The 12290-nt window shown below is 38.4% G+C and overlaps 1 protein-coding gene across 2 annotated transcripts in view; it reads right to left on the bottom strand.

Annotated features, from left to right (window-relative positions):
- Nucleotides 1-12290, bottom strand: part of ZFYVE9 (zinc finger FYVE-type containing 9) — a 219118-nt gene that overhangs the window by 3755 nt on the left and 203073 nt on the right. For both annotated transcript variants that reach the window (XM_079154200.1, XM_079154201.1), the window contains 4 exons: nt 11910-11990; nt 8866-9028; nt 3159-3264; nt 463-639 (listed from right to left, as the gene is read on the bottom strand). In XM_079154200.1, coding sequence (XP_079010326.1) covers nt 463-639; nt 3159-3264; nt 8866-9028; nt 11910-11990 — 527 coding nt within the window. The remainder of the gene's footprint in view (nt 1-462; nt 640-3158; nt 3265-8865; nt 9029-11909; nt 11991-12290) is intronic.

Below are 12290 nucleotides of genomic sequence, written 5' to 3'. Positions count from 1 at the left end.
TGAAAATATTGGCAGTAAGAAAAATCTCATTAAGGCACAGTCAACTGCATGGCCAGTTAGCAGAAGCCTGCTCTAACTGGATAAGAAAAAAACAAGCTAGGGACAGTGTGGGACCCACCCTCAAAGGGAGTGAAGAATGATGCATGATGGGTGGGACTGGGAGTATCACACAGGTGCCAGTCAGAGGGGTGGCAGGTCCTCACACTCCTCTCCTGACCATGGAGAGAAGGCAGGCAACTCTCTGGAAGGCATGTGGTAAAGAGGACATGGATCAAAATATTCAGACAGTATCTGACCAAAAGCATATCTGGGTATTTTGCCATTGGAGGGTGATTAGAACATTACATCTGTGCAGGCCAGGAGGTCTGGAGAAGTAAGCTCTGGGTTGATTCAGAAAAACTCTCATGACAGAAAATACAGACACTGCCCAAGGCCAGCTTCAAAAACTAAGATTCTTCTTACCTGATCTGAGTCGAGTGTCACACGTAGTCCCAGTTTTGTCATTCCATCTTCCTTCAGAAGCTTCAGATGGGGACAGAGAGCAAGGCAAAAAGCCTTGGCAACATGCTCAGTCAATCTGCTATGATCTGCAGGATCACTTAGGCAATTATGCTGGTCATCATTTTCTAGGAAAAACACCTGTTCCCCAAACAAAAGAGAATTTTAACTTTTTACCTAGGTTTTGGAAGAAACAAGTGGATTAGCTCACAAGTGGATGAGCACTGTGATTTTCCAAGATGTGCAAGATGACCTGACAGGAGCAGGATGCCATATAATCCCTGGGTCAGGAAAAGTAGGGCACCTGCCTGACTCTGCTTCCTGGTAGTAGCAGCCTATTTCCCTGTAAGCCTCCACCACAGCCTGATGGCACATCTTCCTCAGAACCAGAAAAGGCCTCAATTTTGCATTATACACTTGTAAAAGGAAATATCCTATGTATGGATAATGTTCTTAGGATGTGATCTGAGAGAGTCTAAAAGAAGAGCCTTTGCAGATTGGGAGATCCAGCCCCTTTGTTTTACAGTTACTCATAGAGGGCAAGTGACTCAAGTGCACAAAAGTATTCAGGGGCAGAGCCAAGCCTATAATCCAACTCTTCTGCTTCTTGTCCTAGACAGAGCTTTCCCCCTACATAACCCTGCCACCACAGACACCAGAGCTGTTGTCAGTGTGCTAGCACAGAGCCAGCACTGTCTCATGCATAGGCAGAAGCCCAGCAAATGTGGAACTGAGAGACCCAAGTCCTAGTCACACAGAGGAAGGGTCATGAACAAGTCCTCTAGTCAAAGCAAAGGACTAACAGATGTTGAAGGACTTTTTTTTTTTTTTCTTTTCTTCTTTGAGATGGGATTTATGTTGCCCAGGCTGGTCTCGAACTTATGGGCTCAAGTAATCCTCTAATCTCAGCCTCCCTAGTAGTAAGACCTCATAGGCATGTACAAACATGCCCAGTTTTCAAAGGCTTCTTAATGCCTAATTTGCCTCTATAAAAATGAAAAGTATCTACCATCTCTGGATATTGTAAAAAGTAAACAATATAAAAGCAAAATATGAAAAATATATTAGTGCAGGGGCTGGAGTTGTGACTCAGTAGTAGAGTGCTTGCCTAGCATGTATGAGGCACTGGGATCAATTCTCAGCACCACATATAAATAAGTAAATAAGTAAAGTAAAAGAAATAAAATAAAATTAAAATTAAAAACATAAAATAGCACAAATATACAATGTATACTGTTTGATAAGGGGCAGCATGACGTGACAGAGCTCTGAAGTGGGTGTCAGAGACCGCACCCTGGATGCTGCTCTGCTAACAACCAGCATTAGTCATAAAGTTATAAAGGCCATTTTCTCATCAGCATGATGGAATGGGTGCTCTACCCACCTCACTGAGTTACTGAAGAACAAAGAGGGAATGGAGGTCAAACTGATTTATAAGCTATAAAAAATTTTACATGTTTCAGACTCTGCAATGCTAAAAATGTATCACAGATTGATCATTATAAAGCAAGAAACTAAAATTGCTCAGTTGAATGTAAAAACATGGAGCCTGGTATACAGGATGAAACAACAGCTCAAGACCTAGAGAACCAGACTGCAGTCCCTGTGCTATCAGGAACCAGCTATGTGAACCTGGGAATAAGACACTTAACCTCCCTTGGCCTCAGCTGCTTTATGTATGAAATGGAAAATGAGACATCACAGAATTAAAAAAAAAATTAAGACAAATCTGAAAGGAATTCTAGAGGTCTTATAATTGAATATTATTTTATAGATGAGTATACATGAAGCTTGAAAGCAATTAAGAGACCTACTTACTTACTCCTTTAGAATAACCTTTCTGATCTGTGTGAGTGTCCACACAAACAGGGGTCCAGCCCTGCTCCTCTTCATTTCCATATTAGACTCGATTAATAGTTTCATGGTAAAGAGCACTTAATTTAGTGTAAATGAGCACAGAAGTTGGCCAGATATGAGTTTGAATTAGGAACTTGGTATTACTTATTTGCCTTCTAGTTACTGACAAGTTACTTATCTCTGAGCTTTAGATTTCTTACTGTGAAAAAAGTTTTTTTGTGTGTGGAATGGCAGTTCCAGGGATTGAACCCAGGAGTGCTTAACTACTTAGCCACACTCTCAGCCTGTTTTTGTTTGTTTTATTTTAAATTTTGAGACAGGGTCTTGCTAAGTTGCTTAGGGTCTTGCTATGTTGCTGAGGATGGCTTGAATTTGTGGTCTTCCTGCTTCAGCCTCCTAAACTGCTGGGATTGCAGGTGTGTGCCAATGCACCTGGCAAAAACAATCTATTTTTTAAGACCATGTTATCTCAGAAATTGAACTATAAATGCAGTAAGACTCTCATAGCTTTCTGAAGATCACACCAAAGATAGTATGAACCACTCAGAAATGCACTCTTTTTGGATTCTAATGCAAATAATCTCTAAAAGTAGTTCATCAGATTGAAGAAGGCTACACATGGTGGCAATTCTTCTCAGTGATCTAAGACATTCTGGGGGAATTAGAGTATAGTAGGTAAATGGAAAGATTTCTTTCTAAGAAAAAATTTTTTTTTCTTATCTTCGGAATTAGCCTGGAATGTGACTCTCATGGCAAAAAGTTTGATCAAAGCAGATCAAGAATACCATGTTTCATTTCCTTACCTCTGTCCATCTGATCACTTTTCCATTTGCTTTATACTCTGATCCATGGAATATCTTCACATTCGTTATTGACTCCATGGACTTCCCATCTATAGGACTTATGACACTAAAACAGAAGAAAGGAAAAGAAATACATCTTATCAAGTCTTGCTATTAATTACATTGTTTGCCTTGCTGAACCCATCTTTGCAGCACATTATAACAAGAAGCCACAGTAAACACATAAACAGAGCTTTTATGGAGAGGACCTATGCACTGAAATAATTACAAGAACTCACAAAGAAAAAGACATTTTTCTAGAAGCCAGGTTTATTTAATGTAAACAGATCATTTAATCAAACCTGCTCTTCTTCCAGCATGCCTTCTTTCAGTAAATGCATCCAATCTTATCCTCCCACTCTGTTCCTGACTCTAATAACACTCATCATGTAATGTTCTTCATATGTTCACATATCTACCTTACAAATGAACTTCTGAAGGAGAGGGAATATGATATAGTCACTTGGTGTGTTGTAATTTCAGTACTGACCAACTATTCAGAACTTAGGAATTTAATGAATGTTCATTAAGAATTATTTTACCTAGCTGGGGGCACACCTGTAATCCCAGCTACATTGGAGAGTGAGGTAGGAGGATTCCAAGTACAAGGCCATCCCAGGAAACTTAGCAAGACCTTGTCTCAAAGATATAATTTTTAAAAGGGGGTTAGAGAGATAGATCGGTGGTAGAGAATTTGCCTACTATGTGTGCCTGGGTTCAATCCCCAACATTCCCCCAACGTTCCCCCAAAGAAACAAAAAATAATTTTTTCATCAAGTATGTTAATTAGGACAGTGCTACTGGGAACTGATGAACCAGTATCCTTGTATCTATCACAAACTCCCCACAGTACTATCTCTCCTAGATTCCTGAACAGAAAAGGTACTTTGGAGAATCATTTCCTCCCTGAAATATAGCAAGTAAATTCAATATGTGGAAATACACATTCATTCTGATACAGACCCAAAACATTTGGCATAAAAACTCTAGATTCTTCCTAACAACTGTTTATGTTCTTGATTCTCCATGTATTAAAAGTCAAATAAGATGGGTGTGGTGGTGCACACTTGTAATCCCAGCAACTGGCAGAGGTAGGAGGATCACAAGTTCAAGGTCAAACTGGGCAACTTAGGGAGATCCTGTCTCAAAATAATATAAAAACAGGCTTGGGAACTATGCAACTCCTAGAATAAAATGTAGGTTGAACAATGTAGGCTTAACGTATAGGTGCAGGCAACAACTTTCTCAGTAGGACCCTTGAAGCTCAGGAAATAATACCAAGTTAATAAGTGAGATGGCATCAAATTAAAAAGCTTCTTCACAGCAAAGGAAACAATTAAGAATGTGAAGACAGGGGCTGGGGAGATAGCTCTGTCGGTAGAGTGCTTGCCTTGTAAGCACAAGGCCCTGGGTTCGATCCCCAGCACCACCCCCCCCAAAAAAAAAGAATGTGAAGACAAAATGAGAGAAAAAGCTTTGCGAGCTACTCTCCTGACAGAGGAGTACTATCCAGAATATATAAAGAACTCAAAAAACAACGCCAAAAAAAATCGAATAACTCAATTAATAAATGGGTAAATGAACTAAAGACATTTATCAAAAGGAGGAATACAAATGACCAACAAATATATGAAAAAAATGTTTAACATCATTAGCAATTAGGGAAATGCAAATCAAAACTACACTGAAATTTCATCTCACTTCAGTTAGAATGGGAGTCATAAAGAATACAAACAAAAATAAATGATGGAAAAGATGTGGAGGAAAAAAAAACACAATCACACTGTTGGCAATAGCCAAATTATGGAATCAGCCCAAGTGCCCATCAATGGATAAAGAAAATATGATATATGCCAGGTGTGGTGGTCCACACCTGTAATACCAGCAACTTGGAAGTCTGAGGCAGGAGGATTGTAGGTTCAAAGCCAGCCTCAGCAACTTAGCAAGACCCTGTCACTAAATAAAATATAATCCTTGGTACCCCTCCCAAAAAAGCAAGAAAATGTGGTATATATGCACAATGGAGTTTTATTCAGTCATAAAGAAGAACAAATTATGTCATTTGCAGGAAAATGGATGGAATTTAAGACCATTATGTTAAATGAAATAAGCCAAACTCAGACAATCAAGGGTCATACGTTTTCCCTCATATGTGGAAGCTAGAGAGGAAAAAGGAAAAGAAAGGTATGTATGGAGTTGGGGGTGTGTCTCATGAAAATTGAAGGCAAATCAGCAGAGTAGAGGAAAGAGAGCTGGGGGAGAGAGAAGGGAAGGGAAAAGGAGTGATACTGGCCAAATTATATTATTATATTGTGTGCATGTATAAATATGTAACAACAAATCCCATCATTATGTACAGTATACCAATAAAAATATAGAAAATTATATAAACCTTTTTTTTTATATTGGGGATTGAACCCAGGGTTACTTAACCACTGAGCCACATCCTCAGTTATTATGAGACAGGGTCTTGCTAAGTTGCTTAGGGCCTTGCTAAGTTATGAGGCTGACTCTGAACTTTTGATCCTCCTGCCTCAGCCTCCCATGTCACTGAGATTATAGGTATACACCATTGTACCAGCTGGAAGAAAAAAAAAATTTAAATAAAAAAGGGCTGAGGATGTAGCTCTGTGATAAAGTGTCCCAGAATCAGTACTGAAAAAAAAAGTCAAATTATACTTAAATATCAGGCATTCACTTCATTCATTTAAATTAAAATTATTTAAACAATTTTATGCTAAATTTCTAATTTAGAGTCAGGTGCAGTTGCACATACTTATAATCCCAGCGGCCCAGGAAGCTGAGGGAGGAGGATCTCAAGTTCAAAGCCAGCCTCAGCAACTTAGTGAGACCCTGTCTCTAAATAAAATATAAAAAGGGACTGGGAATGTGGCTCAGTGGTTAAGCACTTCTGGGTAAGGAAAGGGCAACCTGTTGTTGCCAGTTACCGGTAACTTACAGTACCAAATTTTCAGGTTAACAAATTTTTTGTCCAATTATGTAAGTCTATTTTCAACTATAAGAATTAAACACAAGCTAATTTTGAAATTAAAATTTTCAATGAAGAATGGGAAGATAGGGGTGGGGATATAGCTTGGTTGGTAAGGGTTACTTGTGAAACAGGCAAATATTCGTTGATTGGAAATTGCTTCTTTTTGGCTGAGGGTGTAACTCAGTGGTATAGTGTTGTTTAGCATGCTCAAGGTCCTGGATTCAAACCAGAGCACCGGGGCAGAGGAGTGGTAATAAGGAGAGGGGAAGGAATACAAAAGAAGAAAGAAATTGCTTCTTTTTGTTCCTCCCCCCAAAATGTTGAAAAATAATTCAGGGGTGCCATGTTCTAAATGCCCTCTTTCTGTCTTTACTCCTGCTGTTCCCTCAAACTGAAATACCCATTTTGGCACAGCTATGCAGTAAATGCCTACTCATCTCACCAGAGCCAGTTTAAGCACCAGCTATTTCTTTATGGAATCTTTCTTGAATATGGCCCTATCATGACTACCAAGGTTCCTATTTTCTTTAGTTATCAGTCAACATCTTCCACACTTTGGTGTACTTATTAATTTATAATTATCTTCAAAACTAGACTGAACACTTATTAGCAGGAACCACATGGAATTAATTCATTTCTTCTTCTTTCTTCTTTCCTCCTCCTCCTCCTCCTCCTCCCGCCCCCCCCCCCCCCTTTATTTTTTGGCAGTACTGGGGACTGAACCCAAGGTCTTGCACCATTTAAGTGTTCCACTGAGCTACATCCCCAATATTTTTTATTTTGAGACAGTCTTACTAAATTGCTCATGCCAGCCATGAACTTGTGATCTTCCTTATTTCAGCCTCCCAGGGAGCTGACATTAAAGGTGTGTACCACCACACCTAGCTTGGAAAATTTGTTTTTGTTTTACCAGAACCTGACATAGCTTGAAGGATGGATGGATAAATGGATGAATGAGAGAAAGATTAATATAATGAATTATGGTATATTTATTCATTCAATCCATTTTTTTCTAGCAGTGGGGACTGATCAAAGGGACACTTTATTACTGAACTATCCCCAGCCCTTTAATCTTTCATGTTGGGACAGAGTCTTGTTAAGTTGCCAAGGCTAACTTTGAAGCTAAGATCCTCCTGCCTCAACCTCCTGAGTCAGTTGGATTACTGGAATGTACCACTGAGTCCAGCTCAAACAATATTTTTAAAAATACTTAGCAGGTGCCAGATAATGTTTTAGGTGCGGTAATATAGCAATGAATAAGCCAGACAAAAATTCTTGTACTCATGGAGCTTACACTCCAGGGGCAATATAGTAAAAAAAAATAAGTAAAAATATATTATGTATAAGAGTTATAGTGCTATTGAGAAATTTAATGCTGGGAAGAGGAACAGTAAATATTAGGAATAGGAGAAAGAAATGTATGAGAGGGTTACAATACAGATAAGTTGACCATGAAAGGTCTTACTGAGAAAATGACATTTTTGAAAAGATTTGAAGGTGAAATGATTTATGTGACTTTAGAGAAACAGAATAACATGTACAAAGGACTGGGAAGTATAGTTGTACTCAAGAAAGAAACCAGTGTTTCCAGGCATGGTGGTACATGCCTATAACCTGAGTGGCTCAGGAAGCTGAGGCAGGAGGATCACAAGTTCAAAGACACCCTCAGCAAGTTAGTGAGGTCTTGTCTCAAAATAAAAAATAAAAAGGACTGGGACGTGGCTAAGTTGTTACGCACCCCTGGGTTTAATTCCTCTTACCCTCTTCACCCCGCCCCTGCAAAAAAGGAGGAGGGAGGGAGAGAGGAAAAGGAAGGGGGTGGAGGGAAGGGAAGAAGGGAGGAAGCCAGTGTTGCTTCTGAGAGGTAACAGGGTGGGAAGAGGGATGCCCAGATTGTGTAGGACCTTATAGGTCATAAACAACTTGATTTTTGCACTAAAAAATACTGGAAGCCACTGGTGAATTTGAGGAAAAAGGTGACATTATCCAGGCTGTACTGGAAACAGACTGGGATATAAGAATGCAGGCCAACAAGAGAAACGAGGAAACCTGTGAAGAGGCTACTGCAATAATCTAGACCAAATGAGATGGTAGCTTATACGAGGATGATAGCAGCAGAGGTAGTGAGAAGTCGTATGAAGAATAGCAGGATTCACTTTGAATTAAGAGTTCAACAGTGTGGAGTATAAGAGAAAGAAAAGTATCAAAAGACTCCTGGATTTTGTCTTGAATCATTGGAGCAGAATTGCCATAAACTGGGAAAGTGTAAAATCTGAAGCCAAAGGAGGTAATTTTAAGTCCTAGTCCTGCCACATCCTAGGTTTATGGATCTGACAAATCATTTATCTTTTTGGTACCTATGTACCCATCTATAAAATGGAAATACTACCTCTACTATCTGAAATAAAACAATCTTAGTAAATATATGCTTTGTAAGTCAAAAAAGGCTATTTCTATTACTTCAAAAACCATATAAAGACTTTTCTATTTCATCAATCTTTATCCTTATCCTTCTCTTAAAAATGCATAAACTCAAAAATTAAGCCAAGAAATCAGAAATTTTAAAACTGTTTTACAGTTTTTTTTTCTTAGGCAGGCTTTTAGTAAGTAAAATTATAAAACACCAATGTAGAGAGCAGACAAAACCTAGGGCTGTCCTATGTTGGCTGCATTTACCCCTTGTTAACGTTCTTGTCGTCATCGACCCACTGGATGTGAATGTGCTCCTGGGGATCCTCTGCATCCGCCTTTCCACAGGTGATGGTGAAGTCCTTCATCTCTCGAAGCGCCTGCCTCAAGGAATCCATGTTCTCTGCAGTGATCTGGACCATAACGCCATCTAAGAATCAGCACCAAGATAATACAGATGGAAACAATGCAAAGCTAGGGAGAGGAACAGACGAGATGCAGTACCTGGCATTTAACAAATCCCTGAGATGTTAAATGTAAAACTTCTCTCTGCTCTTCAAAGCTAACAGATACAAAGGTTTTGTTCCTTAAGCTGAAGCTCTTATTCATTAAAAGAATAATTTGAGGGCAAATGCCAAGAAAGGTTCTGCTTAAAATACTTGCCTGCTGATTTCACTTCAGAAACAATTAAGGGTTTTTCATGAGGATTCCTCAGGGAAAACTTACACATGGTCACATTCTCTTTTGGACTTACAGAGCGTCTTGTTTCTGTTTCCCCTCTTTAATTCCTTATTCTCTGATCATATTTATTTATTTATTTATTTGTACCTCCATCTGTCTCACTTAATTGTGATTGCCTGGCACAGACTGAATACCCAGTAAATGTTTGTTAAGTAAACCACTGAATACACTATAGTAGTACACTTGGGAATATATCCACTTATTGACTAGCAATAAGGCAAACCTACCAGAGTTTCATATGAGCTACCTAGTCAATAGACGGTAGCTATTTTTCAGCTACCTGAGTCAAATTTAAACACTGAAATTGAGGATAAAAGTTGTTAAGTGCTAGCAATTACCCTGCTTCACTGACATATAATCTTGCCAGCTGAGATAATTTCTAAAGAGCCTCAGTAAAATTTTACAAATAAACAATCAATTGCTCTACATAAACACAATGAAATGCAAGATCCAAGAAACCAACCCAGAGACATAAACACATGACACATGACTTTTGTGTGTGTGATGGAGGGGGTTATGGGAATCAAACCCAGGTGTACTTGACCACTGAGTTATATCCCCAGGACATTTTATTTTATTTTTAGACAGGGTCCCACTAAGTAGCTAAGTCTGGCCTCAAATTTGCAATCTTCCTGCCTCCCAAGTGGCTGGGATTACAAGTGTGTGTGCACCACCATGCCTGGCTAACACAATTTTCAAAAACATTGCTTTGCATTTGTAAGACTCTGTTTCAGTTCAATTTATCATTTAAAGAACACTTTAGTGGTTTTTGTTTTTTGATTTTTTTTTTTTTAGGTTCTGAGGATTTTTAAAAGGTATTTTTAACCACCTTATTTAAAAACCACAAATTCAACAATAGCCTATACTTGATCAGATAGGTATTAGTCACTTTAGACTAAATGAGATTTGGTCTAGACTTATTAACAACTTTCTTTTTGAGATGGAGTCTCACCAGGCTAGTCCTGAGCACCTAAATTCAAGCGATCTTTCTGCCTCAAACTCCCAAGTAGCTGGGACTACAGAAATGTGCCCAGCTATTTAACAGTTTCTTAATAGCATGTTCTTGCTTTGTAGTTAAAGTTGTGAAATTAAGTTATAAAATACTAATATTCTCTGAGTTTCACTGTTTAATTAAATTTATCAAAAAAAGATCAAAGTCAGTATCTATAAATATATGTAAGATTATCTAATTAACACACTGGACTCCATCTCTCAGAAAGGACTGCTTTCAAACAGGCCTTGTTCACTATTGTGGAAACTGAAACTTGTCCTTATATGTGGCTGATGATTTTCCAACATTAGATACATCTTCTATTTGATGTGATTTTCTATAATGCTACCTTTCCATAACCCCATGAAGAGGAATCTAATTCCTCTCCTTTCTTCCAAAACTAGACAGTCAAAGTGAAACTACATGACTTTTGAGACTGGGTCACAAAGAGCAATGCAACTTCTAACTTGGTGCTGGAATACTCATGTGTGGTCCTGAACCACCAAGTAAGAAGTCCAAAATCACAAGGCTGTTGGGCTGCACTAAGGAGTTCACCTGTAAGTCTCCAGTTATCAAGTCTTTAAATCATCCCAAGTAGGACCCAGAAATGTGTGTAAACAAACCTTCAGAGAATTCCAGCTCACTGACAACAAATAACCCCACCTTTAGGTCACCCCACTGAGATCACAAATGGGACTGAACTGCCCTGTTAAGATTCATCATCAGGCTGGGGCTGTAGCTCTGTGGTAGCATGCTCACCCAGCACACGTGAGTGAGGCCCTGGATTCTATTCTCAGCACCACATAAAAATAAATAAAGGTATTGTAGTCACCTACAACTAAAAAATATATTAAAAAAAAAATTCATCATCTAGAGGAATCAACAAGCATGAAGTTGCATTGCTCTTTGTGACCCAGTCTCAAAAGTCATGTAGTTTCACTTTGACTGTCTAGTTTTGGAAGAAAGGAGAGGAATTAGATTCCTCTTCATGGGGTTATGGAAAGGTAGCATTATAGAAACTTAACTTAAGCCATTAAGTTTTGGAGTAACTTATAATGCAATAAGACTAACCAGATCAAAATAAAGAATCAACAAAGAAAATAAACAATGTGTTGATTATCTTTTCATTTAATTAACTTTTATCAGGATATGGGTCATGTTTAATTATAGTAACCCCACAGCAAGCACATCTCTTTCTGAACCCTAAATGATTACCATAGCATTACCACAGTAGGAGGGAGTGAACTTCATCTATGCATCTGCATATGTACATCCAGTGGTATATCTGAACTCAAACTACATACTCTCAATACCTTGTCCCAAAGCTATCAAAGGTCATCTTTTAGTTGTCACTGTCCTGCAGTACCTGTCCCATGGTATCTGTACCATGTATTCCCTTCTCTGGAGAATCAAGCACTCCCATGACAGTTTTAATTTGCTGAAGAGAGGTGACACAGAATAAAAAATAGGGGTCAGACATTTAAAGCAGAAATATTAATCCTTCTGTAATGTTTCTTGCTATTTAGTTGTATAATTAGGTCCGAACTAAAGCACATGCAGTGAATAATTCGTTCTTTACCTTCCACAATACTAGACTTGGCGAGGTATCCTGAAGAGGATTTCAGAGCGCCACTGAACACAAAGAAGCTGGCACCAGTCACTAGAATGGCAACAGAAATAGTTTAGTGAAGACATGCCCAAGATGGAGGGATTGGGAAGAGTAATGAAATATTTGGTAATTGAGAATTTCAGACATCATACAGAAAATAAAAAACACTAAATCTATATACCACAGTATACAGCCAATAATTTCTTTAGTATGTTTTGTGAAACACTTCTCTAGTGGCATATAGTAGAGTAGTAACTGTCTTCAATATATTTTTAAACTAGTTTTTCACTAAAAGCATAAAAGGCATTTAGCACAAGTATACTCAAATAATATATTCAAAATAAAGTAGGT

The sequence above is a fragment of the Sciurus vulgaris genome (assembly GCF_902686455.1).
Source record: "Sciurus vulgaris genome assembly, chromosome: 1".
NCBI lineage: Eukaryota > Metazoa > Chordata > Mammalia > Rodentia > Sciuridae > Sciurus > Sciurus vulgaris.
Note: the sequence above shows the minus strand (reverse complement) of the source record. Positions and strands in the feature narration are given on the sequence as shown.